The 26,571-nt window shown below is 38.8% G+C and overlaps 1 protein-coding gene across 5 annotated transcripts; it reads left to right on the top strand.

Annotated features, from left to right (window-relative positions):
• The first annotated feature begins 276 nt into the window (after positions 1–276).
• On the top strand, positions 277–26,571 carry ACTR3B (actin related protein 3B). 5 transcript variants are annotated; one of them, XM_082314875.1, is made up of 12 exons: positions 277–444; positions 7,916–7,971; positions 9,838–9,962; positions 10,964–11,074; positions 11,460–11,555; positions 11,709–11,816; positions 13,138–13,281; positions 13,861–14,034; positions 16,507–16,599; positions 24,362–24,487; positions 24,937–25,020; positions 25,624–26,571. In XM_082314875.1, the coding sequence occupies exons 1-12, from the start codon at positions 401–403 to the stop codon at positions 25,771–25,773; spliced, it is 1,311 nt and encodes a 436-aa protein (XP_082171001.1). In that variant the 5' UTR covers positions 277–400; the 3' UTR covers positions 25,774–26,571. The 5 variants fall into 5 exon arrangements, with proteins under 5 accessions (XP_082171001.1, XP_082170997.1, XP_082170999.1 ...); XM_082314871.1 differs by having other exon boundaries at positions 25,620–26,571; XM_082314872.1 differs by lacking the exon at positions 277–444 and adding an exon at positions 497–995 and having other exon boundaries at positions 25,620–26,571.

Below are 26,571 nucleotides of genomic sequence, written 5' to 3'. Positions count from 1 at the left end.
ACCGGCCTGGATGAAGCAGCACCCCTCACAAAGCTGAGCACGCCTTCAAGCCCAGAAGAAGGCTACGACCCCGCTGACACGCACGGCCTCTGAGGAGCTTCTCCAGAGCCCATGACAGCGGGCCGGGGCCGCCCGCAGCGCCCTCCCAAACCCGCAGCCCTTCGCCGCCCTCACCCAAGATGGCGGCCCGGGGGCGGGGAGGGGGGAGCGGCGGGCGGCGGAGGCCGCGTCACGTGGCGGCGGCGGGCGGCGCATGCGCCCCGGGGGCGGCGCTGACAGGCGGCTGCATGGTGCCCGCCGCCCCTCCGCCGCCCATGCAGTGAGGCCGCGGCGGGCCGGGCCGGGGGAGCCGGCGGCGGCCTGGATGGTGGCGTAGGGCCCGCACTGCCGGCTCCCCAGCATGGCGAGCTACCTGCCCCCCTGCGTGATAGACGGAGGCACTGGGTGAGTGCGGGGAGGGGGGGACCGGCGCTGCCGGTCCCCTTTCTGGGGAGCGGGGGGGTGTCTCCGCCGTGCCCGCGCCCCTCAGCCGCCTCCTGGTGCCGGCGAGGGCCCTCAGCGGGGAGTCCCTTCCCCTCTCACGGGGCCGGGCTCCTGCCGTGTGTCCCTGTCCTCTCTTGCCCTCCACCGAGTGCCCTCCTCCTCCTCCTCCCGCCCTTCCTCCCCGTTGGGAGCTCGGCGCAGGGCAGCCCTGCCGTGCCCCGGCCGTGTGCCCCGGGCGGGCCGTGTGCCTCCGGCCATGGCGTACTTCTACGTGCCTTTCGCTCCCCCGGGGTCCAGTTTTTGTTCGTGTTCTCTATTGCATGACTAAAATGCTAAAATTGGGGATGGCTTATTTGAAATGACTGCCTGGAGAGACGGGACCCGTTTTGCTTTGCCTGGAAGCTGCAAACCAGCACTGTGGTCCTTCGTGCACAGCTCCGGGACCGCAGTGGCCTTGCCGGATTGCATCTGGCCATCCCTCTAGATGCCATGTACATCTTGAACCTTTCCAGGTATTACCTCTGGCCAGCAATGAGATGGGAGCTGGCTATCTTATACTGCTGGTGTTTCTTGGTCATTAAGTCATCCCTTCTTCACCTTTGTGAGATGTATTCTACATTTAGCCAAACCACAAGTTTTGTAACTCAAGTCTTTGAGGACTAAAATGAATCTAAATTGCAGAGGATGTGCTTGGGAGGTGTTTCAGGAACAGGTCTTTCCTACCTGTCTGTGGGTAGAGAAGACCCGTTCATCATCTGATAGACCAGTTCTGCTGTGCCTCAGGAGTGGGAGGTGTCAGGGAGCTGTAATGAAGGGGATACTGAACATGGGTGCTCTTGCTAATACCTTTCCTTTGGCCCAGCAGCTATGGACAGCTCTGAGGAGGAGAGGAGACACAGGTCCATGAGAAACTATTCAGCCAATAGCTTTACTTGTCAGACTGTGCCTTACTGCCATAGATTACATCAATTTATTGCAATAAAAATAGACCTTTCATCTGCAGGGAATTTGCAGCACTATTTTCATTTATTTAATGCTTGGAAAGTTACCTTTAAAATTTCCAAAACTGAGCCATCTACAAAAAACAAACCCAAAACCAAACCAAACCAACAAACACCCCCAAACCCCTAAATAACCAGAGGAAACGTTTTCCAATGATGTGGTATCGCACTGCCTTCTCCTTGAAGTGTTTCATATTTTGAAATACATCGTATTAAACTGTCACAAAACTTTTAGAAGTGTCTTGTCCTGTTTCTGTTTATACCTTATTTTAGCAGAAATCAGCTCTGTCCCCTCAGTGGAGAATACTGGAGTCTGCAGCTGGAAACTTTTGGACTAGAACAGAGACTGAGTTCCATCTTGCATGTAATTCTGCCTGTGCATTAGATACTCCTTGGTAGTTTCCCAGGTTCCTTCTGTTTATTTGCTGAAGGTACTTTAAATATCTCTTCTCTACAGAACTGTTGGTATTACAAGAATATTACTTGACAGTTTTGAGGAGGTTTTCAAGGAGAGAAGTGGGAGCTCTAGGTGGATCCTTTAAAAAGTCTGCAGTATAAACTACAAAATCCGTTAAATGCAATGTCTGTCTCTTGCAGGAGACCTCCTTTGCTCTCAGTTTGTGGAGCGTTGTACTAGCAGTAGATATTGCTGACCAACAGTTGTACAAAATAAGTAAGGACAGAAAACAGTTTATTGTGTCCTTTCAGAGAAATAATAATATAAGTAGAATTTCTAAAATCTATTTAGTGCTTGCATAGGAAAAACTGGTGGAGTTTGTGTGCGGGGGCGTGTATATCAGTTTGTTTCAGGAAGGGTTCGGATAGTCCCCAAAGGATGCGACTTCACATTTCCATGCCTCCAAATGATCTTAATTCATATAAGACAACATGGCATCTCTGCTGATGGGACTTCTGCTTGGCTTCGCTGCAGGGCACTGAAATGTGGAAGACTTCAGCAATGAGATGACTGAATTTGAAATAAGTTATCTTGCAGAATTCAAGAAGAAATAAGAGTCTGAACCAAAGCAGCCAGAAGAAGTAGCTTGACTCATTGATACGCAGTCTCTGGAATTTTCCTCTGTGTGGGCTGAAAACCTTCTTATTGTTAGAATGAATCTGCTTTGGGTTACAAGCTTCAAACAATTCATTCAAATTATTCATGAAAAGGCTTTCAGATGAAAAACTTGGAACAGCATAGCAGAAAGGAAAAAGTATATGCAGACATGCACTGTGGAACATTACGTATATAAAATACACTTTTCTGCTTGCATCTCTGGTACTGAATGAGGTACTTTGTCCAGGCACTAATCCCTCTTCTTTTCATGTAAAGGGACTTAAGAAGTTTGTGAAAAGACTCTTCTTGTTGTTGTTTTCATGTAAGGAGCCTGGTTTAATTTACTGTTGTTTGCAGCCATAGGCCTCAGTCCTGTAAAATGCTAGAATTTCTCAAAAAAAACAACAACAACAGGTGTACAGAAAATAGGTACAGACCTTCAATGAGAAACATATCATCAGAACGGAACAGGATAAGGTTCCTTTTCGCTGTTGGATAGGTGACTTGAACTTTATTTGTGAAGAGTGAACAGTTTATGATAAATTTGGAGAAAGCGGTAATAATTTGCTATCATCTTTTCCTTTAGTATTTGCAAATGACTTGTCCTACTTCAATTTTGATGCACTACATCTTCATTTTCTTTGCATGAGGTTTTCCTCGTGATCAGTTTACACATTGCTATCAGTCTTTTTGTGGAGAAGGGCATGCTATTTTTAGTTTCTTAGGACTACCAGGCCTTTCTGGTGTTGCTGTTTTAAGTAGCTTTACACTTCATAACTAGTTTTATTAACTGGCATTTAGCTGTGGACATCAGAACGCTAGTAGGTGGGTGTGCGAAACAAAGATGTCTTAAAATACATCTCTCCTCTTCAGTGCGTATTTGCAGACCCTGAGGAATACTGCTATTTTGGGTGTATTTTATTGATGTCATTCCATTTTTCTTTTAGTTAAGAAAAATTACTTTGGCAAAATGTTACTGATGAGCTTAGAGGTAAATACTAATTTGATTTCTGGGAGAAGTGAGCTGGACTTGTCTTAAAACTTGAAGCTTAAGGTGTTTGTTGTTGTTGTTGCTGGGCTATTAAAGATAGCTGGAACCTCAGAACATGTTACGTTTTCCCCCTCTTTCTATATTTCTGATGCTAAATGAGTTCCTTTAGCCAAGTATTACCTCTGCTCCTTACATGTGAAGACTTGTGAACAGGCATTCTTGTAATTGCTGTTCTGGGTCTAGGGAGCCTGAGTTAATTAACTGTTGTTTATAATCACAGGCTTCAGTCCTGTAAAGTGCTGGACTCTCAGAGAGAAAAAAAAAAAAAAAAAAAAAAAGCAATGGCTCTAATGTACACTTTATTCTTATAGAGGCTGCTGGTGCTCTTGGGTAAATTGTGCAGACGTAATAGATTTTTTTTGTGTTTGATATTTCCTCCTTCATCCTTTGGTTCTTCATTCCCATTCCTTCATCCTCCTTCATTTCAAAAGTGCCTTTCCACAGCTTTATGAAGACCTTGTGTTGCGAGTTTCTCGGGCATATTTGTAATAATGATAATAGTCTGTTTATGGCAGCATGGCATCACAGGTGTTCTGGCAGTAATAACTGTTAGTTATTTACCATCTTAGCTGTCAGTGTTCTCTTCACAGAGGTTATTTTTTGTTTGTTTACAGGATTTAAAGTGTTTTGCTGTTTTCAGTTGCTTCATATCTGTCTTTTCAGAGCTTTTTTTGTGGATGTAACACATTGTTTTAAAGATCTGGACCAAAAAGCAATAGAAATTGAGGAAATGCTAAAACGTTCATAGCTGGGCTTTGGTCTTTTGAATACCTGTCCAGAGAAAAATTGCATGTTTTGTATTTTGAGATGGATAAAGCAACTGCCTGAGTTTGTGATTTTTAAATGCCTAAATTATGTTGTTCTCATGCTTTAGTAAGAAGTTTCCAAAATATATCTCTGCTCTTTACAGTGGTTGAGGGTGCAGCATCTGCTTCCTAGTTCCGTCCATTTGTGTATCTTTGCCGTCATTTTTCTGTGTAAGTTTTTCCGTCTTCCCATGGTAGGACCTCAGAAGAGAACAGGGTTAGGAGGACCATTCCTTGTGCGAAAGCTAGTGAAACCGATTTGTGTATTAACTAATCACCTGGGAAAAATAGTATGTAGGAGAAAACACATTTTAGAAACTGCTTGTTTCAAAAATACATAATTTCCAGCGTTTTTTTTTAAATGAGTATTCCCTCCGAATCTGCCTGCATGAAATATCCTTAGTCTATTGGATCAGTTTTCTATTAATCTTTGATGCACCTCCAGTATCCTATATTTTGGAGAGTTTCCAGTAGATTCCTGTCTCACTGGCATTAAATCTGCTACCTTTAATGAAATTAAGTTGGAATACTGATTATCTACACATTCCCTACAGCTGTCTGTGTAATTTACAGATCACAAGATGTTGCATTACCATTAGTCTACTAGGCTGTAACCCAGGAGAAAGAAAACCATGTTTTAGATGCTTAAATATTCATTGGAGAAGGGACTGGAGACCAGGTAACCTCTTTAACTGTTTAAGTCCAGAGCCTTTCAGGGAAATGAATATTTAAATATCTTGTGTAAAAGGGAACAATCTCTGTAGGCGGTCCTGGAAGTGGGTCACTTTAATGTACTCTTGGGTATGGCTCTGGAAGGTGGAATGTGTTCGAGTACTGCTGGGCAGAAGAAAAATCTGGTACCAAGTCTGCCATGTCCTGAGTGAGTAGGCTACTGAATAAGAAAGAGCAGCACAACTGCAGCATCTCTTTTATTTCTCTCCTTTAGTGGTTTTGAGAGTAGTTTGAGTTACCCTTCCATTTGGTTTTGTCAGAACACCTGAAATACAGCTGCTTGTTCAAGTCTGTCTCTTGCTTGATCCTAAATGGAATTTTTTTTTAACTGCATTTTTTTTTTTTTTCACTTCCTTGCTTCAACATTGAACTGAGAATTTAGTTATTCTCATAGTTGTAGTATTAATCCTTCATGGATTAATGGCATGCAAAAGAAATCTTTCCAGATGTTATCTTCTGTGAGATGTGTTCTTTGAACAGAAGTATTTTTTGCTGATAGTGAGAAATAAGCTTATCCTGTAGTTTTAACTGGGGTTAATTCAGCTAGTGAAAAAATAAATGGGTAAAATATTGAGCTATAGACTTCTGGTAACTTTACAAGTTACTCTAGTAAGGAGATCTGATCCCTACTTGGGAGGGAAAGTAAAGCTATTGCAGACTGATAGCCCAAGTTGACTTTTAGAGGGTGTTTTCTTTTTAATACTGTGAGTGAGTGTGAGTTTAGCATGTGTGTAGAGGGGGGGAAAGATGGCAAACTGAACTCGCCTCAGCCAGAGTTTGGTTTAAGAAATGAGTTCTGGTTATACTGCAGGAACCTTTACATTTTTATATATGTGTGTATATATATATATACACGCACACACATATATAAAAATTGTATAAGAGGTATATATACATATTTACATGCTTTGGTATAGGCATGTATATATTGCCTTGTTTTTTTTGTCACCGGGGCTTGAAGGGCTGTTTTCATGAGGTTTCTGCCTGATTGCCATTTCTGAGTCTTAGAAGTAGGTCTCTTGAATCCAAAAAGTTTCCTTGGCCCTCACTATGTGCATCTGAGCAAAACCCATTTCAGAGAGAGAAAGGAAGTATGCTGTAATGTGTCTTAAATCCCACTGTAACTCCTGTTGTTGCTTGTTATGTTTTAACAATATTCCCTAGGTAGGCCTCGTTCTAAAATGTGGAGAAACTATGCAATAATAATAATAAAAAGAATACTTCCTAGTAATGACCTTCTTTACAAACCAGTCTAATTTAATGTCCTGATTATATTTTTTTGAGAGCCACAGAAAGTATGCATAAACACTTTGGATTAGACTGAAAGCATATGCCCATATAATGATGATTAAAAATACAACAAACCCTTGCCCCCAAAACACAGTCCTTGTCTTTTTAGCCTTGGGGAAAATGGCTTTCTTAACTATTATTTGAAGTCTATTGAAGCAATGGCTTTGAAGAGATGTTGAAAATATAATATTTAAATTCCAAGGTCATTGCTAATTCAGTTTTTATTTAATTCCTTTATCTAAGCAAACTGACTCTTAATGAGTGTTTTTATAACAAATACTTCACAAAGGGGAACTTACTATTTAAGCTGTTAATGAAGAAGCAACCGTCTACTTTAGTGATGGCATAATATTGTTTGCAAATATTGAGAGCAGGCCGTAGACGAAGACCTTAAATTCACTTTAGGACCTAGATTGTGATTGGCCTCATTTAAGAATGTCATGGCTTTAGGTTTTCATCGTAAAAATGGATGTGAATAATGCTAGTTTCCCTCAAATCATGCTATTATTGTACTTCTATTCCAACCTAATGATAATATTAGAGGAAGACTTCAGTGTCTGCAACCATTCAATTAATTGTGTTGGATTTTGCCCCCCCCCCCTTTTTTTTTTTAAACTGCTGCTGAATTTTTTTTCCTCCTAGAAATTAGAGTTGTTTTTCATAGTCTGGGATGTTAATTATTTCTAGTTGCTAAAGACCTGAACTAGCTTGCAGCCAGTAACACCATGCAGAGACTTTAGGTTTTGTGTGAAAATTCCTTTTCCTTTTTTTCATCTCCATGTTACCAGTTTCTTTTTTCTGTTGATCCTTTACTTGTTAAAGTAGATATTGTATGTATATTGAAAGAGGCAGACAATGCTTCATACCATCTGCTGCCCATTTCCAAAGCATTTTATCGATACGTGCTTACTTTGGTGTAGCATGTATCTGTTACCACACACAGATACTATACTTGGGACAAAGTGAGTGGTTTGTGCAAGGCATGAAAGGGAATTATATCGGGATTGCAACTAGACTTCTGAACTGTGGTTTGTACTTAAGACACACTGGTGCATTTTTTTTTTTTTTCTGTGTTTGACAATATTAACCAAATATGCAAAGTCTAATGACATCTTCGGTCACGGTAGCTTTCTGAAAGGTAAGATCTGCACAGCCCTTTTTTTACCAAAGGTGGAATGTGGCCTGCCCTTCTTTTGTCATAGCCAGTCAACAAGATGGAGAAGCGAGAGCTCAGTTTTCAGATTTCATAGTTTGGAAAAAAAACTACCAAAATTTGTAAGCTGAAGGTGTCTGAAAAATAAATAACACCTAAAATATTTACCACTTCTGAGTTTTCTTCTCAGCAGGATGACACTTGAAAGCATAACCCAGAAAATGTAGATGTGGTATGCGATTGTTTGGCCTTCATGTTAAGAGGTGTAGTGAATTGAAAGTATTTTTTTCTTTTTTTTTTTGCATTTAAGTGCATCTAATGACCTCATGATCATTCTTTTTCTAGGTATACGAAACTTGGCTATGCAGGAAACACAGAACCTCAGTTCATTATCCCATCATGTGAGTAATTTTTTTGTCCCTCCAAATTCTAATATAACCCGCTATCCTTGAGCAGTTTCATGAGTAAATGACGTGCTTTCCAACTCCCAACTTCCAACTTCATAGTCTCCTGTCCATCCGGGCAGTGACACTCCTTGCGTTAGCATCTTCGCTAGCGGAGCATAGCTAAACAGAACTCCTTGTTTGCAGTTAGCTGGAACTGTTGTTCATTAAATCGGCTCTTGGTTGCTATGACAAAGATGAAGAGAACTCCAGTCCAATTTCCTTTTTATCTCCATTATTTTTGTGCCAGGACTCTTGAGTAGACAGAATGCAATTTACCTCCTGTCTACCTGACACCATGGTTACTGCCTGGATAATCTGGGGAAGGCTTCCAATCAAATTAAGTACTGAAGTGCAGGTGGTGTCTGCCTTATTTACATTGTCTGGGACTGTAGACAGTTTAATATTCAAAAAAGTTGTTCCTGTTAGAAAATGTTCTTTTTGGGTGTGTGTTTACCAATTAAAATGGTTTTGCCCATTTAACATGCTTTTGTTGAGCAGATTTACTCTTAATTTTTTTGTATGTTAAACTTGTTTAAAATGTTACACCTTTCTGGTGTTCTTGATTTTAATTGTTGTCATAGTAGTTTCTCTCAAATGCTGTATATGTTTATAAATAGTAGCACTGACTATGTATTTACATCTATAATGGCATGTATTATCTCATGTTTATCTCCAATTATGTTAAACACTACCTTTTACTTCTTGTGAACTTTGTCGATTAACTACTTATTAATGCATCTAGACTGCCTTGCAGCTACTCACAGTAGAAGATATAAAGATAAGGAAATAATAAAGGTCATCGGGCGGCCGAAGAGGTGGAGGGGGACATGCTCTTTACCAGATGTAGCTGCAGTACTGGCTGTAGTCCAACTATTTTAAGTATTGTAAAAAATTCAAACTTAAAACATTTAAATCTTTACCAGTGGTTTATGTTAAAGAAGTGGGATAGCAAGAGTTTCCTGTGAATTTGTTATAAATCCTGTTTTATAAAACTATAAACTTCTTGGGGCTTAGATGTGTTTCCAAAAGAGTTGTTTGCGTGTCAGTAATTTTTGGTGCTGATAGTATTTGGCGCGTTTGTGGATGACGCCTGTCTACTCTGCATTTTCTACTGTATGTTATTTAGATCCTGATTATGACCTATTAAAAGAAAACTGTATATAAATAAGGTTGTGTTTTAAGAGTACTTTATTTCATTTTTATTTATAGCTTGCCCCAGATTTGGGTTTTTTGCTGCCTCATCTTCTTGCCTATAGCGGCCATCATCTAATAATTTTAGTGGTAGTTGCAGCCTGCTAATGGGAAGCATAAGTGTCTCCAAAGATTTCTCTGTAGCACTGGAAATTGATTTCTCCCCTCTTCCCTTCTTCCTTCTCACCAACTGGGATAATGACTCCAATACTTATTTCTGCAGTACACAGTTTATTTTCTTCTCCTCCTGTGCTCTTTCTCTTAATTCTCGGAGTTGAAACTCAGAAAATGTTGCTTACTGGCTTAAAGAGTATCTCTGGTGGAATGCTGTACTTGCGCAGGTTTAGCGACTGCTGTAGTCTGTAACAGAACACATTTTTAAGATTTTCTCTGAGTTGTTATTTACATTAATAAGGGATGGGTGACCAGGATCCTCTGTGATGCAGTGAGAATGAACTCTGCTCTATTGGCTTGTCAATAGATCACTTGCATAATTTCTGCTTTCTGGAAACTATTCTTTCTATATCCCAGTATTTATTTCTGGAAAATAATCCTTCAGTAAATAAGTATTCATTGCTTGGTATTTAGCTGTTTTAATTTTGTTTTGATTTTTTTGGGGTTTATTTTAAGGTATTGCAATCCGAGAATCAGCCAAAGTAGGTGACCAGGCTCAGAGGAGGGTAATGAAAGGCGTTGATGATCTGGACTTTTTCATAGGAGATGAAGCCATAGATAAACCTACCTATGCTACAAAGGTAAGCACTGAGTATTTCTAAGAAGTCTTTCCGAAGTTTCACGCTTCTATTGTTATATAATGTTCTAGGCCTTTTTGGTAGCCATTTAAAACACACATTTGCTTTTTGTAAAGTATTTTTGTTGCTTTTTAAAAACTGCATGATTCCGTCATGGTTTTACCTTTTTTTTTTTTTTTTTTTTAATGTCTGTTTTACTAGTCCTGTCCTGTGTGATTGGTGCTTGAACCCTTTTGTAAATATTTATTGATACAGTGCAGCTGTTCAGTTTTCAAAATTATTAGCTATTAAAATAGTCATAAACACTGAATATTTAAATTCTTGCTAAAAGTGCATCCTCTTAACATGGCCTACGAACTGGGGGATGTGTTGGATACTTTTGCTTCAGGGAATGTCACAATTGTTTTGTGGAGGGCTGTCTTCAATGCGGCTTTTCTGTGAATCATATTTTCCGTACCCTAGTAAAGGACTACTTGTACTTACAAAATGTTACTGGCTTATGAATTATGTGGAAAAAAATCATATTTTATACATCCTACTGTATTACTTAAATGTCAGCTGTGCTCTTATAACATTAAACAAAATGTAAACATCATCCCTGCCAGAATTTTCGTTGAAAAACATATAGCCTATATGGTCTTTATTTCTTTTTATAGGTTGGAAGGCATATTGAAGCCAAGTATGATTCTCAACTTGATAAAATTGATACAAAAAGAGATTAAAACACAGTGCCACAATAGAGCAATAAGAGTATTAGGAATAGAGTCTGGATTCTTGCTTCTATCCTGCGAGACAGAATCGCAATTTGAAGTACCTGGGAGCAGGAGATAACTTCAAATAGTGCCTCTAAATTAAAATTATAAGGGAGGATTTGATAAGGTAACTGTGAGATGAGGTGTTCATTCTTGCAGAAGATGTAAGGGTTTGGGGACTTAGGCTATTCTTATTTCTGGGTTTGTTTATCCTTGTACGGTCTAGAGTGTTGACAAGTTTTCTTGCTTCAGTGGCCTATACGACATGGTATTGTTGAAGACTGGGACCTCATGGAGAGATTCATGGAGCAGGTCATTTTTAAATACCTACGAGCTGAACCTGAGGATCACTATTTTTTAATGGTGAGTTAATGAGACTGGGTAAGAAATATTTTCGTAAGAGGAAAACTAAATAATGTTACAAGCACAAGTAGCTCTGTTGGAGGATTTTTCTCTGTGTATGTATTTTATTTCTTCAGCAACCCGGGGGGTGGGAGGAGGGGGAGGAGGAAAGTAATCTGTAAAGTTGCATTATAACTAAATTCTGTTCATTTTGTGATGCAGGCTACTGCAGGTTGGATTTTGTTTTTGGAAAGCTTCAATTGCTTTGTTTAAATTCTGTTTGAAATTTTCTATTTTGAATGCACTGAGAAGTTTGATTACTATAAAGAGCTAATCAATCCGTGAACTGTTAGGACTCTACTGAGGTGCCTTTTCAAAACTTTTTTTTTTTTTTTTTTTTTTCCAGACAGAGCCTCCGCTGAACACACCAGAAAACAGAGAGTATCTTGCAGAAATCATGTTCGAATCATTTAACATACCAGGACTTTACATTGCTGTTCAGGTGAACAACGTGAATATATACTTTTCAAGTACAGTATAGCTGCACTATGTACAGTCTTTTGTATGCACATGTCGAAAATGTTTGAAACAGTATTTTCTGAGATTGTAAATTAGCACACTCTGCCTGCTTCTAAATATAAACTTTCTCACGTAGGCAGTGTTGGCCTTAGCTGCCTCTTGGACGTCACGGCAGGTTGGAGAACGTACTTTGACTGGAATTGTCATCGATAGTGGCGATGGAGTGACCCACGTAATTCCTGTGGTATGTAGCAGGATGCAGTTTGAAATTACCAGTGGTTTGGACAAGTACAGGGTTTGTTTACTATAGGTTTAAATAAGAAGTGTCAAACTAAACTTTATTTTTAAATTTTTAGTGTTGCTTGGTTGTTTGGGATTTTGTCCTCCTTTATGATTGTTTTGAAAAGTATGTATATTATTATGTGAACTTATTTATGCAATTAATTTGTTTGCAGACTAGGAAGGTCACAGTAAGGAATCGTCAGGCCATTTTAAAGGCTATTTCTATGTAAAACTTTGTCTTCTGTTACTATGATGCCTCAGTTCTGCTTAATATTAATGCTTATCACTGTTTTGGATCTCCTGTGTGCCACCAATGTCTGACAAGAAAAGTCCTAACTTTTTTGATGTCCTGCATTTTGATTGTTTAATATAGCTGACAATATGTGCTTTTTATATTATTTTATTGTATTTAAGAAGTTAGTGAACTCTGCTTGTGTGGAAACAACTGCAAGCTTGTATAAATGCATGTTCATATACATGGTCGATCTCAAACAGCTTAATTATGTTAGGATGTTAAAAATACAAAGTTATCTGTGTATACTGACATCTGTTCTATTGATGTCATTTCATGTATTTTTGAAGCATATAGTATGCTTGAGTGATTAATTATTTTAGAAATGAAAATTTGATTCCCTCTAACTTCATCTTGCATTTTGGTATTAAACTGGTCTTCTCAGTATTTTCTTCATATGGGAAATGCTGGGGAAAAGAAAGCATTTACCATATGAAACTCTGAAAAGCGTAAAAAAAAATCAAGAGAAGAAATAATGTTGGCTCAGCAATACCAGTGTTTTCATTAAATGCATCCTGAAAAAATGTAGCAAATAGATTTCTTGTTTTTACTGTGCTTATCATTAGATACTACTTCATTTGATTGTTCTTTTCTGAGGATTTTAATAAATTTTACATGTTTTCCTATTCATTTTTCACTCTCAAATGGGACACGAGTGGTCTGTTTATATTACATTTGCTTTTCAGATCATGCTTAAAAGGAACTATCTGACCAGACTTTGTCTTTTAATGTGTGCAAGACTTATTGTCTGTCACTTGTGTATCTGTTAGATACTCAGTATCTTTTTATATGTGGTAATCAAGGTCTTCTAAATAAAAATAATATCCACTTTGCAGTGGGTTGCATGTTTTTATAGTAATTTTACAGTTTCAAGATTTTACTTTTAATTAAAAATCAAAACAATTATAAAAATGAGTGTTAGTTTTGCTGTTAATTATTGATACGCAGCAGGTTTTCCCTAAATGGTTTTTTTCCCTCTCCTCCTACATAGGCAGAAGGCTATGTAATTGGAAGTTGCATCAAACATATTCCTATTGCAGGTAGAGATATTACTTACTTTATTCAACAACTCCTAAGGGAAAGGGAGGTGGGAATTCCTCCTGAACAATCTCTGGAGACAGCAAAAGCCATAAAGGTACACCCTTCTTTATCTCTTAATACATAAATAAAACTTTGAGCTAATTTTTTGGCTTTCAAAAATGCAAATGTAGGCAGTGTATTGTAATTACGCAAGCTTCTGGTGGTTTATCCAATGAAGTGCGGGGGAAGGAGAAAGAGGAAGAAAATCTTCATGCCTAGACTGTTTGGAGTGAATATGTTCTGCAGATTAAATTAGCATTTTAAGCTTTAGATTTGTTTATTTTTCATTAAATTAAAAAGCAAATTTTAATGTATGTAATGTCAGTAGGGTGATTGCGTGGGTCTGATCTTGCAATGAGAGCTCACTGTTGAACTTCTTTATTGTTGCAGACCTAATGGTTGTGATGTTTTCATTTTGAGACTAGACGAGTCGGTGTGCAATCTTAATGAAACAACTAGGTCATGTGCATCGTCTTGTAGGGCTGTCTTCAGTAGTCGTTTGGGTGAGAACATCTGTTGAACAGCTCTATCTGTAATGATGCTCACATATATTTGTTTTCTGATTGTGTTATACTTTAATTCAATGACAGAATAATTATTTTGGCAATTTTTAATGCACGGTATTTCTTAACAGGAGAAATACTGTTACATTTGCCCTGACATAGTGAAAGAATTTGCCAAGTACGATGGAGATCCTCGAAAATGGATCAAACAGTATACCGGCATCAATGCGATCAACAAAACCAAGTTTGTTATAGATGTTGGCTATGAAAGGTTCCTTGGACCTGAAATTTTCTTTCATCCTGAGGTAAGAATAGGGACTAGCAATATTAAGTTACAGAAACTTCTCTGTGTGAGTGAAGAGAGGGGGGGGGGGAGGGAGGTACTATCATTTTTGGTGCCAGTGCGCCATCACGTGGAAGTAAGATATCAGTAAGTCTCCTGACTGCAAGCCATGTAGTCTCAGATATCATAAGCACAGAAAAACGTGAGTAACATTGTATTGATAAAGTTTTAAATCATGGACACTGGCTTTTGTGTACTTCCTCTGTTGATACTGAGTCAATTTATAAAGCATGGATGCTAAATTTGTCCTTGAGGGAAGTCCATTAAAATCTGTGTTGCTGTGGTCATAAGTAACACGTACAATTCTGGGAAACGTTACAATACCTAGTCTGTCTGGTTTTGGGTAGTTCAGTTTGAGTGAGCTTCAGGATATTGTGGGAGAGGAAAGAGGCAAGTTTTACTATGTTACAGTATAGCAGAGAAGTCTAGTCTCCATTCCTGTGCACTCTATTAAGTTTATTGCAGGCAGCCATAACCTGTAATACTGTTCAAAAATTTAATCAAGATCCATGTTAACACTGGTGAAGTTTCCCTTTATCTACCCTCTTCCTATTGGAAGGATATTAAAAAACCTCATTCTCTCACTTTTTGTCTAAATTCCGGCCTTAATCTGTTTGTGGTCAGTTTGTAGACATCTGATCTTGTGCCAGCGTTAAACCTCTGGGCTAAATAGTTTCTCCTCCCTGCTGTTTACCCATGTGATCTTACAGAGAGGCATTGAATTCCATGTCAGACATCATTTTAACAGCTCCTCTTTCCATAGTCCCTTCAAAGACTGTTAGGAACAGGATAAAGGACTAATTTCCATTTTCTTCATTTCTTGATAGTTTCTTGGCTCTGTATTGAAAAAAAAAAACTGAACTGACTTTCTAGACAAGAAAAACACACTAGATGATACGTACTGCATCCAAAGAGAATTTCTCGCTGGACTTCATTAACTCCTCACTTCAAAGGGTATCAAGTTAGCTAGGTAAAAGCTGCCTTTGGTAAAGCTGTCTTGTAATCTTTTCCTATTTTCAGTTTATCTCCATCTTACAAAATTTGTTCTGAAGTCTTTAATACTCTTGAAGTTAGGCTTTGGGGTTGTAGTTATCCAGATTATCTCTCTGCTCTTTAAATTAGGTATTTTACTTGCTGTTCTCCAACCATATGGTATTTGCTAGCGGACTGCAATTTCACATGTCAGTTCTCTAGTCCCCTTTCTGGGAGCATGTTATACGCTGCTTTGGATGCCATAACCCTCATTTCTACTTATTCCTTTTGCCCTGCTGTGTTATCAGTATCTTTATGGAGAGCTCAGGAGAAGATTTCAGGCTGTAGTTCATTCAGATGAGAACTCTCCATGTGAAGCAACACCACTTCTTTCTTCTCTTTTAATTTACGTGGCTTCATGTTTTAGCTTCTTGCACGATTAATTCTTACTATGGAAATTAGCTTGAATTCTTGGGGATTTTTCACATCATTCTTATGGCTCCTGATCTCCAAGCCAACTTCCTTTGCTAATTTCTCTTTCAGTTCAATGTATACTTGTTGTTGTGTTTTGGCTTTTGTTATTCATCCAGTTAGATATTCGTCTTGTTTAGGATGTAAATCCCAAATAGTTTCTGCACCTTTAGGAAAGTTTTAAAGTTATATAATAATATATCTATAATAATATATTATTATGTATTTATTGATAATTTATTTACTTTCTCAAAGTTTAATCTGTGAAAGGGCAAAATGTAGGCTATGAATTGTTTGGGTTTTTTGTTTGTTTGTTTTTTAAAGCTTGTGTTAAGTTTTAATTGGAAAATCACCATTAGTCCAAGAATGTTCTCTAGCATTAGCAACTCTGACTCTCCAGTATTTATAATTGCAGAAATTTACATTAGCACTGTATTGGTGTTTGCATTGATGGGGTTTTCCACTCAAGACCTTAGAGTATTTATGCCTTTTTGAATATTAGAGATTTTATGTGCTTGGGGAAAAAAAAAAAAATCTGGTTTTGGTGGGAATTTAACATAAGTATTTTTTAGGAGGGTTGAAAATTTTTTTACAGGGGAACATTCTGATTTGCACACTGACTTTTTTTATTTCACTTAAAAGGAAAGGGACAACCACATTCCACAGTAACAGTACGTTTAATATTGCAGGAGAACTCAAACTCATGTCACGTGCCATTGTAGGCCTATAGTGTGTAAATTTTAAACAGTGAATTTATGACCAAGGAACAGAATCTGAATTTCTCGGCAGAAAAAGGATTTCTCATTTCCGTTGTACAGAAGTGGATTTGTTACAATGTAGAATAATTGGTGAGCAGGAGTAATAGTGATTTTGATTCCCACCCGCCCCCTTTAAAAGTGCTATTAGAAAATCTCTCTACAGTCTTGCTTTTGCCTTTTTGTTTCTCTGTTCTTGGGAGGAAATATCTAATGTCTGTTCTATTTCATTGTAGTTTGCTAATCCTGATTTTATGGAGTCCATTTCGGATGTAGTTGATGAAGTTATACAGAACTGTCCCATTGATGTCCGGCGTCCGTTATATAAGGTATGGTCTTTCTGTTGTAAGACTAACTTAATTCATTTGAAGACTAAATATCAGCATTATTATGAAGCATATACCACTTCCCCCACTATGAGAAATGTGAACTTTGAATAGAGATAAAGTTCAAGTTCAACAAAGTACTGCTTCTGAATGAAGAGTACTTGATACTTGCCTCTTTTTATTTCTGAAAGAAGGGTTATCTGTAGCAGTAGTTTGATTGGCGGGTAAGTATTGTCTCCAGGGAACTGAGGCAGAGGGATGTTATTTGTGTCTGGCACTTGTAATATGAATTCTTGTACATGAAGGTCTTTGGCTTTTGCCCATTTTAAGGGTTACATCATGATCTCACCCCTCTTACCCCCACTCTGCCCCCTGCTTTATTAAGCAGTGGTTTCAAATACATAGATTTTTTTTTTTTTTTTCATGGTCTTGACTTGTATCTGCCCGCTGTCTGCAGTTTTAGCCAGGTATCGAACCCAGTATTAAAATACATGAAGACTTAAAATCTTTCAGGAGACAATAATTATGCTGCTTAAACTTGTCCAGGGTGTAGTCCAGAGAGTACTTTCAGTCGTTAATTCTTTAAGAAATGAAAAGGAAGGTACTGACCGGCATAGCCTGTGGCAAGCTCTCTTTATATTGGCAGCACATCCTATGCTTCCTGATTGTTTTCTCCTTGTGCAGCAGCAGTGCTCTTTTGGAAATAACTGCATAAACTAACAGCATGGAGAAGTTTGCTTGCTGATGTAAAAGGTGGTAGTTTCCTTCACTTATTAGAATGAGCATTAAGTTCCAACTAAATCATACCGCATGGTAATTTGTAACTATTAAAATTTTGCAGTCTGTTTTACTTGTCTAGTAAACATACTCTGTAATCTAGGATGAGACATAGTGCTTCAGAGCAAATCTGTGGAGCAGGTTAAAATGGGAAGTTAAACTACTTAACAAGCTCATATGCGGAGTGAATTTTGCAGTAGATGTTTTCAATGGCTTCAAGCTTAGGTATGTTGCAAAAGGTTTTAGGAAGCTCTTAGTGTCTGGTTGTGCTTAGGATCTGTGCTTTTGTTCCTGAAAGACCAAAGTTGCCATAGAGCAATAGCTTCATCGCTTGGTAGGGTAGGGATTAGTACTGCCTTCTGGAAAGTGGTATTTAAAAATTGAGGTTAAGTTACTCTTTCCACACTGTAATCAGCAGGCAAATAACTTTCCCTTGGCTTGCCACTGATTGGACTTTGTTTTTTCCATTTTCTGTTTTTCATTATACTTGCTTAATTAAAACAATGTTACACAATTACCTATTGAATGTAATGATAGATGTCAGTAGTTATTAACACTGATAGTTGCTATCTTCTTCAAGCAAGGTCACTGGAAAGGGACGAGCATCTCTGCTCTCGTTGTTTAAAACAGTGCAGAAATAGGTGCAGAAATCCACTCATACTTAGTTTCTGTGGTTTATCTATTTCACTTACCCACAGTGCTGCATGATGGCCAGCCAAGGCCCTGAGCTTTGGAGCTGGGTTTCCATCAAATATATTTGGATTCTTCCTCAGTGTTCATGCAGAAAATACCTGCAAGTACCCTTCTTGCAGATTATGTGTGGTATGTAGCCTTTGAACCGTTGTTTCACAACCCATCTTCTGATGCCTATGGTATTTATCTTTTTTAGTTTTATTGCTGGTATCCCTGTTTCCCAGTGTGATCAACATCTCTCTTATGAGGCCAATTATCTTACCTTATGTTGATGTTTGGAGCAGCAGGACCTTCAGAAGACTGTTGTTCTTCAGCCAGATTCCATAGCCTGTAGCTGTTCAATACCAACCACAAACATTCTTTCACATGTGATGAAGCCTTTTTAATTGTATAATGGTTGCCAGCAATGCACTTTTTTTTTAATTCCCATGATTACACCATCTTAATGTGATTGCTTGGAAGAATTGATTTATAGTCTTATTCTGTCTCTCTCTGTGTCTCTAACAGAGTTGAGAGTTCTGGATTGCTTGGGATGAGCTGCTTTCTACTACAATAGAAGAAGATAGGTAGGCTGCTGGGTTTGGAACTAGAGGACTTGCATTAAAATTTGAAGAAATAACGTCTTTTTTTTTTTTTTTTTTTTTTTTTTTAACAAACCTGAATCTTCAGAAAGCAGAATGAAACATAAAGTGAGTGCTCAGGTGAAATGATGGTGGAGTAATTTTGGATCTTACCACATGGCTGAAATAATCTGGCATCCTTGCTATGTTACAGAAACAGAGAGAAATTAGAGGGAGGGAGCAGTAGCATGATGTGGACTATGGTCTGCAGAAAAATGTGGCCCTTCTCCCAGCTTCCAGGGTACAATGAGCATACTACTAAACACAGTGTAACTAATGCACACCCAGCTTGCATCAGTGGGAAACATCTGCTCTGTGGTACAGCCACAACAGATGCAAGTGTTGGATGTTTTCAATACTAGTTGCTATTTAAAAATCTGTTTTCAACCTGGAAATGCTTTGAAACTTGTCCTGACTTTTGTCAGTTAGTGCATGAGTTTTGACACCAAAATGTCAAAAAAGAGTAGCTGAATTTAAGTTGGCTAGTGAATATAGTTATAAGAACTTTAAAGGTGGACAACGGGCTTTCAGAAGTTCTAAAAACCGCTTGATATTCTAATAAATGGTATTTTTTTTGTTGGTAACAGGTTCAAAAACTGTCAGTCTTACTCCACAGTCTACTTCATCTTCCTTTTTCCCTATTCAGAGTCTCTCCCCAGATACTTCCAGAGTTTAGATAGTAGCAGGAGATGAGAACAGTATTGACAGTTCTGAGGTCTGTGCCTTTTCCCAGTAGAAAGGATGTAAGTGTAGGGTCATTGGCTGTCCCAACAGTTGATTTCTTTCAACTTTTCTCTGCTGTGTTTTTGGCGCAAATATATGGATGAAAGAATTTCAGATAAGTGACATCTGAAACCGAGTAAATTCTGTCAGAAATATCTCTGAAAGATCCAGGCCAAGCATATTTAAATATTCATGATTTAAATCATGACAGACCAAGTTGTAACATCCTTGACCTCAAGCATTTAAGCTAGCTTCTCAAGCTGAAAACACTGCAGGAGGCTGGGGACTATAGTGTATTGGCAAGTGTGGTGTTTTATTGTAGATAAATCATCCAGGTTTATCAGTGGAAACGCTGGTGCATGGAGGCAGGATTTTAATGATATTGGCTCTTTTCCTTAGAGGAGATGACTTTTTAGCTGGGTGTGCAGCTATTGTGGACAATAGTGAAATTGAGCTTGCTGATCCAGTTTAAGGTTTGGACTACACTTGTATCAGTGTTCTCTCAGAAGGTTAAACTGTTGACTGCCCAGCTCATAACGAACCATTCTCAAAGCTTGGAGAGATCTGGCGCGCAGGAGGCTAAAGGAGCGGTAAACATCCCCCTAACCAGCAATTCAAGTTAGAAGTGATGTGAATACTTTCTGTGAAGACAGCTTCAGATGCGCTGCGTGGTGTGTAGATGGCGCTGTCAGACTGCTGTGCGGCGTCAGACTGCTGCGTGGCATCCAAGACTGCTGTGCGGCGTCCGGCTGGACATCTGCGAGCTGCAGGGAGAAATACAGGCTGTGATGGTGCCCAGCTTATTTGCTGTATCAACCCTATTCTTGGTTTCCCCTCCAAAATTGTAGGTATCCTCGAGCAGAAGACTGGATGGGGTTCAACTGACTTCTGCTTATCTGTGCTTCAGTGAAATGATGTTTGCTCTTAATTAGTCAGTGCAGAGCGGGGAGGCTCTGTGGGTGAGGTGAGGCTGGAGAGACTGTCAGGCCGTTAGATCTGCATCATATTGGCACTGATGATAAGACATGGGAAAAGAAAGGTATTCCTGCTACCTCATGTTGAAGCCCCAAGTGATTAACACTTAGTGTAGCACAGGAATACTGAGGAGAAGCCCTGTTTATTCCTATCACAGCTGTAATTAAATTTATAACATTACCTGTGCTAGCTGGTTTAACAATAGCTCAATACATCGGCAGTATTTTGTGGTTACTTCTGTGTCTGAGTGCAGGCATATTTCTGTGGAACAGCATGACAATAAGTCATGCTGAAATCTTTTGCTATTACTTGAACTGTTAAATGAACATTGAAATTATGATTTTAAAGAAACAGAAATCGTTTCTTCATCATTAAAAAGTCAAACTTTTTTAAAAAACAGTGTTTTTCACAATACATTTACTTCTGTGTAATATATTTGCTGTTTGAGATGTGTAATACTTCTCATACTTTCCATACAATGTTGGCAAATATTGTCCTGTTTTAACTAAATTACCAGAGGCATGTAGCTTAATTGATTCACTTGCTCATGAAATGCTTGGCTTCAGCTTGTGAACCTTCCAGTTTTTACCCATAATAATTTTTATTATGTCACATATTGCTCTCATGACATGTCTCTGGTGGTGTGGTACTGTCATGTTAAACAACTTTAATTTAGGCTATCATTTGGAAGGAAGGGAAACTAAGATGTGTTGTTGAAATTTGTATTTACCAGAAAAGCAGCGGATGCTTCTCAGTTTGGTGCTGCAAAGTCTGAAGTCTCCAGCGGAGAGCGTGCTTATACCACGTTAGAAGGTGCAGCGTGAAGATGCACAAACCAGTTCAGCACCTTGTGTTTGGTAGCATTGAGTTCTGCAGAAACTAATTTAACTCTTTTGAATTTTTATGTAAACTTTATTTAGATAGAGATTTCTGTTACTGTAACTGTGTGGTTTTCTTAGGTAGGCTCGTATCTCTGTAGCATTGCACTGTACAGGCATAATACCAGAAATGGTATGGAGAGAAGCTCAATATCCCAGAGTTCATAAGAGAAGCAAAGGCTATGGATGAGAAGTGAGAAACTTCTTGCCAGCCCTCTGAGATGATTGGCGTTCACCCCCTGGTTTCCTTCCAGAAATGCCCTGCTCTCATTATTTACTTGTTGTGGTTAGCTTTTTCAAGTGTGTGGAAGGTCTTCATCCCTCTCTTCTAAGGGCATACATTCTTTTGAAACAACTTAAATTTTCAACCAGTTAGCTATAAAAGTGAAAAATCAGTGGGAGCTTCTTTCTGTCAGATGGTATGATAATCAGCGTTAGCTGTGAAACCTGTGGTCTGCTTAGAGCTGTCGAACCAGCTGAAGAGCGTTTGAGCAGGGTAAGATCAGAAGAAGTCTTGTTTAAAGGAATCAGCTGGAAACAGTTACTTAAATCCTAACTGTGTTGTCTTTTTCTGGGAGGCCAGAGAATTCGCAGGCATTCCTTCCAGGAATTCCTTACATCACTAGTAAGCTTTCTCCACAGGCCTATTTAGCATGCTTCATTGTTACTGTGTTTTTCCTTAAGTAGTTACTGGAATTACTGTGTTGTGTTACCTTTGCTAGAATAACTGAGTGTATTTGCTTTGGGGAGTGGCTTCTTGGTGTGGTTGTTTTTTTTGTTGGTTTTGGGGTTTTTTGGGGGGCGGGGAGGGTGTTATCTGACAGTCTTTTCCCACCGTCATTGGGTCCTTTCTAAGTGGTGGGTGTGTTGTGTGAGGGGTGGGGAACGTGTATGGATTCTGCTTTCATGGTGAGTGAGGGCTACCTGGCTTCTGACCTCCTTGCAGAAGCCTGACCTGCTGAGTTGTGTTCACTTACTGAAGCCATACGTGAGCAGTCTTCTACTAAAGAGTTAGCAGAGATTTGGCCTAGTGCTGAAAAGAAGTGCAGGGAGCAAGGGAACTGTAACTGTATAATTAACCATCTTATAAAGGCAGTTGGTGTCGCCTAGTTACTTACATCCAAAATTCTGCTTGGCCTGGCTTGTCCAGATACATGGTAATGAGATGATTCACCTTTTCAACAAGTATACCCTAGTGCTTCTGTTCTCCTTGTCCAGTATTATTGTTAAACTTCTTTCAGTGTGTAGAAGTATTTGAATAATCATAATCTAAGGAAGGTGTAACTTCTTAGCTTCTAACCCTGGAATGATGAAAGATCCTGCCAATGTTACTGCTAACTCTGTAGTTGCATGAGTTGGTCTTGGATGTATTCAAACAATTATTCTCAGGTGTATTCTGAAACCTATTTTTAGTGGTAGCATTGTCCACTTCATGGGGTATACTTGAAGTTTAATTTGCTTTGAATAGAATTATTGCTTTCACTGTCTTCGCCAGCTTCATTATCTCCAGGTAATATTTTCTGATGGCATCTTTTTAATTGCTATTTCATCACTCAGGTTGGTTGTTGTCTTTTTTTTTTTTTTTTTTTCCCCCGTTAGCAATTTTCTTCAATGTGGAGCCGTGACCGCTTTGAGGCAGGGGAAGAGACGTTCTTATGTGTGGGGGGAGCAGGGGGAATCTCCCTCCTGCTTTAATTTTAGGACCAACTGTGATTTCTGGCTTCTGCTTATATGTATGTCTCCTTTCCTCTTCTCTGTCCTCCTCTTTCTTTTAGGAAACCTTTCAGTAATGTTATAGGGATGTGTGCTTTTCTTTCAAGTACGCCTGCCTTGTTATGCACTCTGTTATACTGTAGATAATCTGAAGCTGTGAAGAAATGATTTTTTTCCTACTGTAATGGTTTTCATGATACGCAGAGATTTTTTTTCATGAATAAACAAACAGCTTTCTTCTCACTTTACAAGTCACAAACAAGATTTTTCTTGTTATCTGTTGCTTAAAATCCAAGCAGTTAGTTCTGCACCCTGCAAGTGTGAATACTTAGTATGCACGTCTTTGACTCTTCAGATCTGTGTGCAGGCTTCCTGGCTCAAAACAGCAGTTCAGGGATTCTTTCATTACTGCACAGTCTTGGTCTGCAGTGTCAAAAGCTATTACTGAGAGAGAATCCTTTGACCCGTGTATGACAAACTCTTGATCTCGGTTGAGTTCCTTGTGGACGTGTGTTTAAGGTACCTAAGTGGTTTCAGTAAGCACTAATTGGCACTTTGGTTTGCAGTTGCAGCAGTACGCAAGGGCACACGTGCGGTTTTGTCGTATAGAGTTCATTTTTCTGATTACGAAATGCATTTTTGCTGCCACCAATGTTACGTTCCAGGGTTCCTGTTTTGAATCCCCCACTTCTGAAATGACTTTTGCGTTAGTCTGTGACCCTGCAACATTATCAGAATTAAGGATGTGACATTCTAAAATCCCTATTTAGGAGCTAAGTACAAGTCTGGGCTAAGAGGCTTTCAATTCTGCTCTGAAAACTAAGTGATAGCAGGCAAGCAGTTACAGATAAGTGAAAGGCATTGTACCTGCCTCTCTACTGCAGTCCTCTTTGGAGGTGTGATACCTTTTTGAAGAATCATTGGACTTGCTGATTGCTATGTTTAATTTAACTCTTAAAATAAAAAAAACAATTGAGTTCTAGATAACTTTACAGCTTTTGGAAAGACACAAGCAGTAATACAATGAGGCTAGAGCCTTATTTGGTATCAGGGCTAAAACCGCTTACTTTGAGCATCCCTGGGAAACTTTTTGATATAGTGTCTTATTTCTGCTGCTCTGCACATGTAGGGTACTAGCTCACCATTTTAACGGAATCCTTCTCTTTTGTAATAATATATTCTACATGAAACTCTTCTTTAAAGGGGAAAAAAAGAAAGTAGAGGACCGTGCACCTCATACAGAAATGGAGCAATGCTTAAGGTTTTCTGTGTAGCTTGTCGGCTTCGTAATGATGTTAAGATCCAAATAGTCACCTCTGCAGTGTTGGCTGTTGGGAAACTTGCTTGAAGATGGATGTAAAGAATGTGTCTTTAATTTCTGCACAGAATGTGGTCCTCTCGGGAGGATCCACCATGTTCAGGGACTTTGGACGACGACTGCAAAGGGATTTGAAGAGAGTAGTAGATGCGAGGTTGCGACTTAGTGAGGAACTCAGTGGTGGTCGGATAAAAGTAAGTAAGAATTTCAAGTGAATTGATTACATGAGTAGTGAAAGAAATAAAGTTCAGAATTTTCACCTCACTCGTGAAAATGCAGTGTTGTAAAATGAGTAGTATATATGTATGTGTTGTTAAACATGTTGGTAGCCTTGCAATGTATGACATGTCTTTACAGGAACCTTAAAGTTACTGTGAGCAGCCTCTAAGGGCATTTCTGGTTTCCCTTCTAGGAGATATGTGATCTTAGCGGTAGGCAAGAGGGATTTAACTGTTGTGTCCTTCAGCATACTAATCATGAAGGGTTTTATGACTTGGTCTCCTAGGGAACATGGCAGACTGAGTAATAAGTGTGAGAGAGCGATGTGAATGGTGGGGTGAAGGTGTCTGGGTCTGAGCATTTTCAGTCAGTAAGGATCTTGCCAGAAAATGTAAACCAACTAAATACAAACTCTCTTTCTTAGCCCAAACCAGTTGAAGTTCAAGTGATAACACATCACATGCAGCGTTATGCAGTTTGGTTCGGCGGTTCCATGCTGGCTTCAACAGTAAGTCTTTATCAAAATAGTTCTGAATTTTTTTTAATTGCATATTGTCTTCTGGCTATATTTGATCTGAGCACCAAGTTTCAAACCTTTTCATTGTGACAGCCTAAACTGTGTCACATTCTGGAATCCTTGCACAACTTTTATCTCAGTAAAATTTGTACAAGGCAAGTGGGAGCTTTACTTGAGTAAGGATATCATGATTTGACATAATTCTGAAGTAGTTTTTATATAATAGTGGCAATGTAGTCCCTTTATTTTTGAAGTCAGCACTAGAGATTAGTTAGGACTTCAGGAATACAGGATCCAACTCAATGGTCTTAAACCTGAGAGAGAAGCAAATACAGAAAAATGGGAGCAATTCCTGTCTCCAAATTGTGATTTCTTGTTGCTATGTTTAAAAGCAGTTTTCTGTCCAGGCAAACTGTTCTTGATTAATTGTATTCCTATCAGAATATTTCTAGTTTTATTCTATTTCAAACATGTAATACTGCATCATAAAGCTACAATCTACAAAAATGTTAAGGTATTAGTTTATTTGTCGTTTTTTCTGCTTGATATATTCTTATGCTTTTGAGGGGATTTGTTTTATATTTTCATAGCCAGAGTTTTTCCAAGTATGTCACACCAAGAAAGACTATGAAGAGTATGGCCCTAGTATTTGTCGTCATAATCCTGTTTTTGGAGTCATGTCATAATGCTCGTCTAATGGAAACAAGATCTCTTGATATCTTGCTGGTGAAGAAACTCATGTAATGCAGAGGAAGGCAGCAGATACTGTAAATACTGAAGCAAGATGTGGTTATCTCTTGGAAGCATTTGGATCAGCACCGTGCACTAAAGCACAACTTACAGCCCCAAGTCATTTCAGTAAAAGCCATTTCTCTGCTGACTACTTTAAAGCCTATCCTTCTTTCTTCCTAAATGTGAGGTAATTGAAAATAGGTAAGTCTCGGTTTAGGAGGTTGTGCAAATACTACTGAAACTGAATCTAGAAGAATAAGGCAGTGCTTTACTGCTTGTGGAAAGATTTAAACCTTTCCCACTTGTGCCCTGATTCTGCAATCAAATCTTAGCAATGGAGCACTAAATACCACATTGCCTTCAGGGGAGTCGGAATGGATGCAGGTACCTGCCCAAATGGATTAGATTGCAGGATTGGGACTGCACTTTGTAAATGTAGGTTTTTCATATCATTTTGTATTTTATGATATTGGTAGGGTGAGTTGATGACTAGTTCTAAGCACGAACAGCTATTGGTGTCATGGAGTGATGTTACGCATTTCCAGGTGTGAGGCATGTATTGGAGTTGTGCTGGTATTTTTTTTGGGGAAAAAAAAAAAAGCCATGTATGCTAGAAACTGATTTGTTCTTGTTTGGGTGACACAGACTAAGTGATTTCCGGTATTGTATGAAGTTTATTATAGCCACTGTTACTTTGTTTTGAATTTTCTGAAACTGTTTTATAGAAGATGATGTTTTGTTTCGATGTTGGTGAGTGGTGGATGACACATGGGCCTTGCACCAGTGAAATAAAAGCTGTTAACATCTTTA

This window comes from Platalea leucorodia (genome assembly GCF_965183815.1).
Source record: "Platalea leucorodia genome assembly, chromosome: 1".
Classification (NCBI taxonomy): Eukaryota; Metazoa; Chordata; class Aves; order Pelecaniformes; family Threskiornithidae; genus Platalea; species Platalea leucorodia.
Note: the sequence above shows the minus strand (reverse complement) of the source record. Positions and strands in the feature narration are given on the sequence as shown.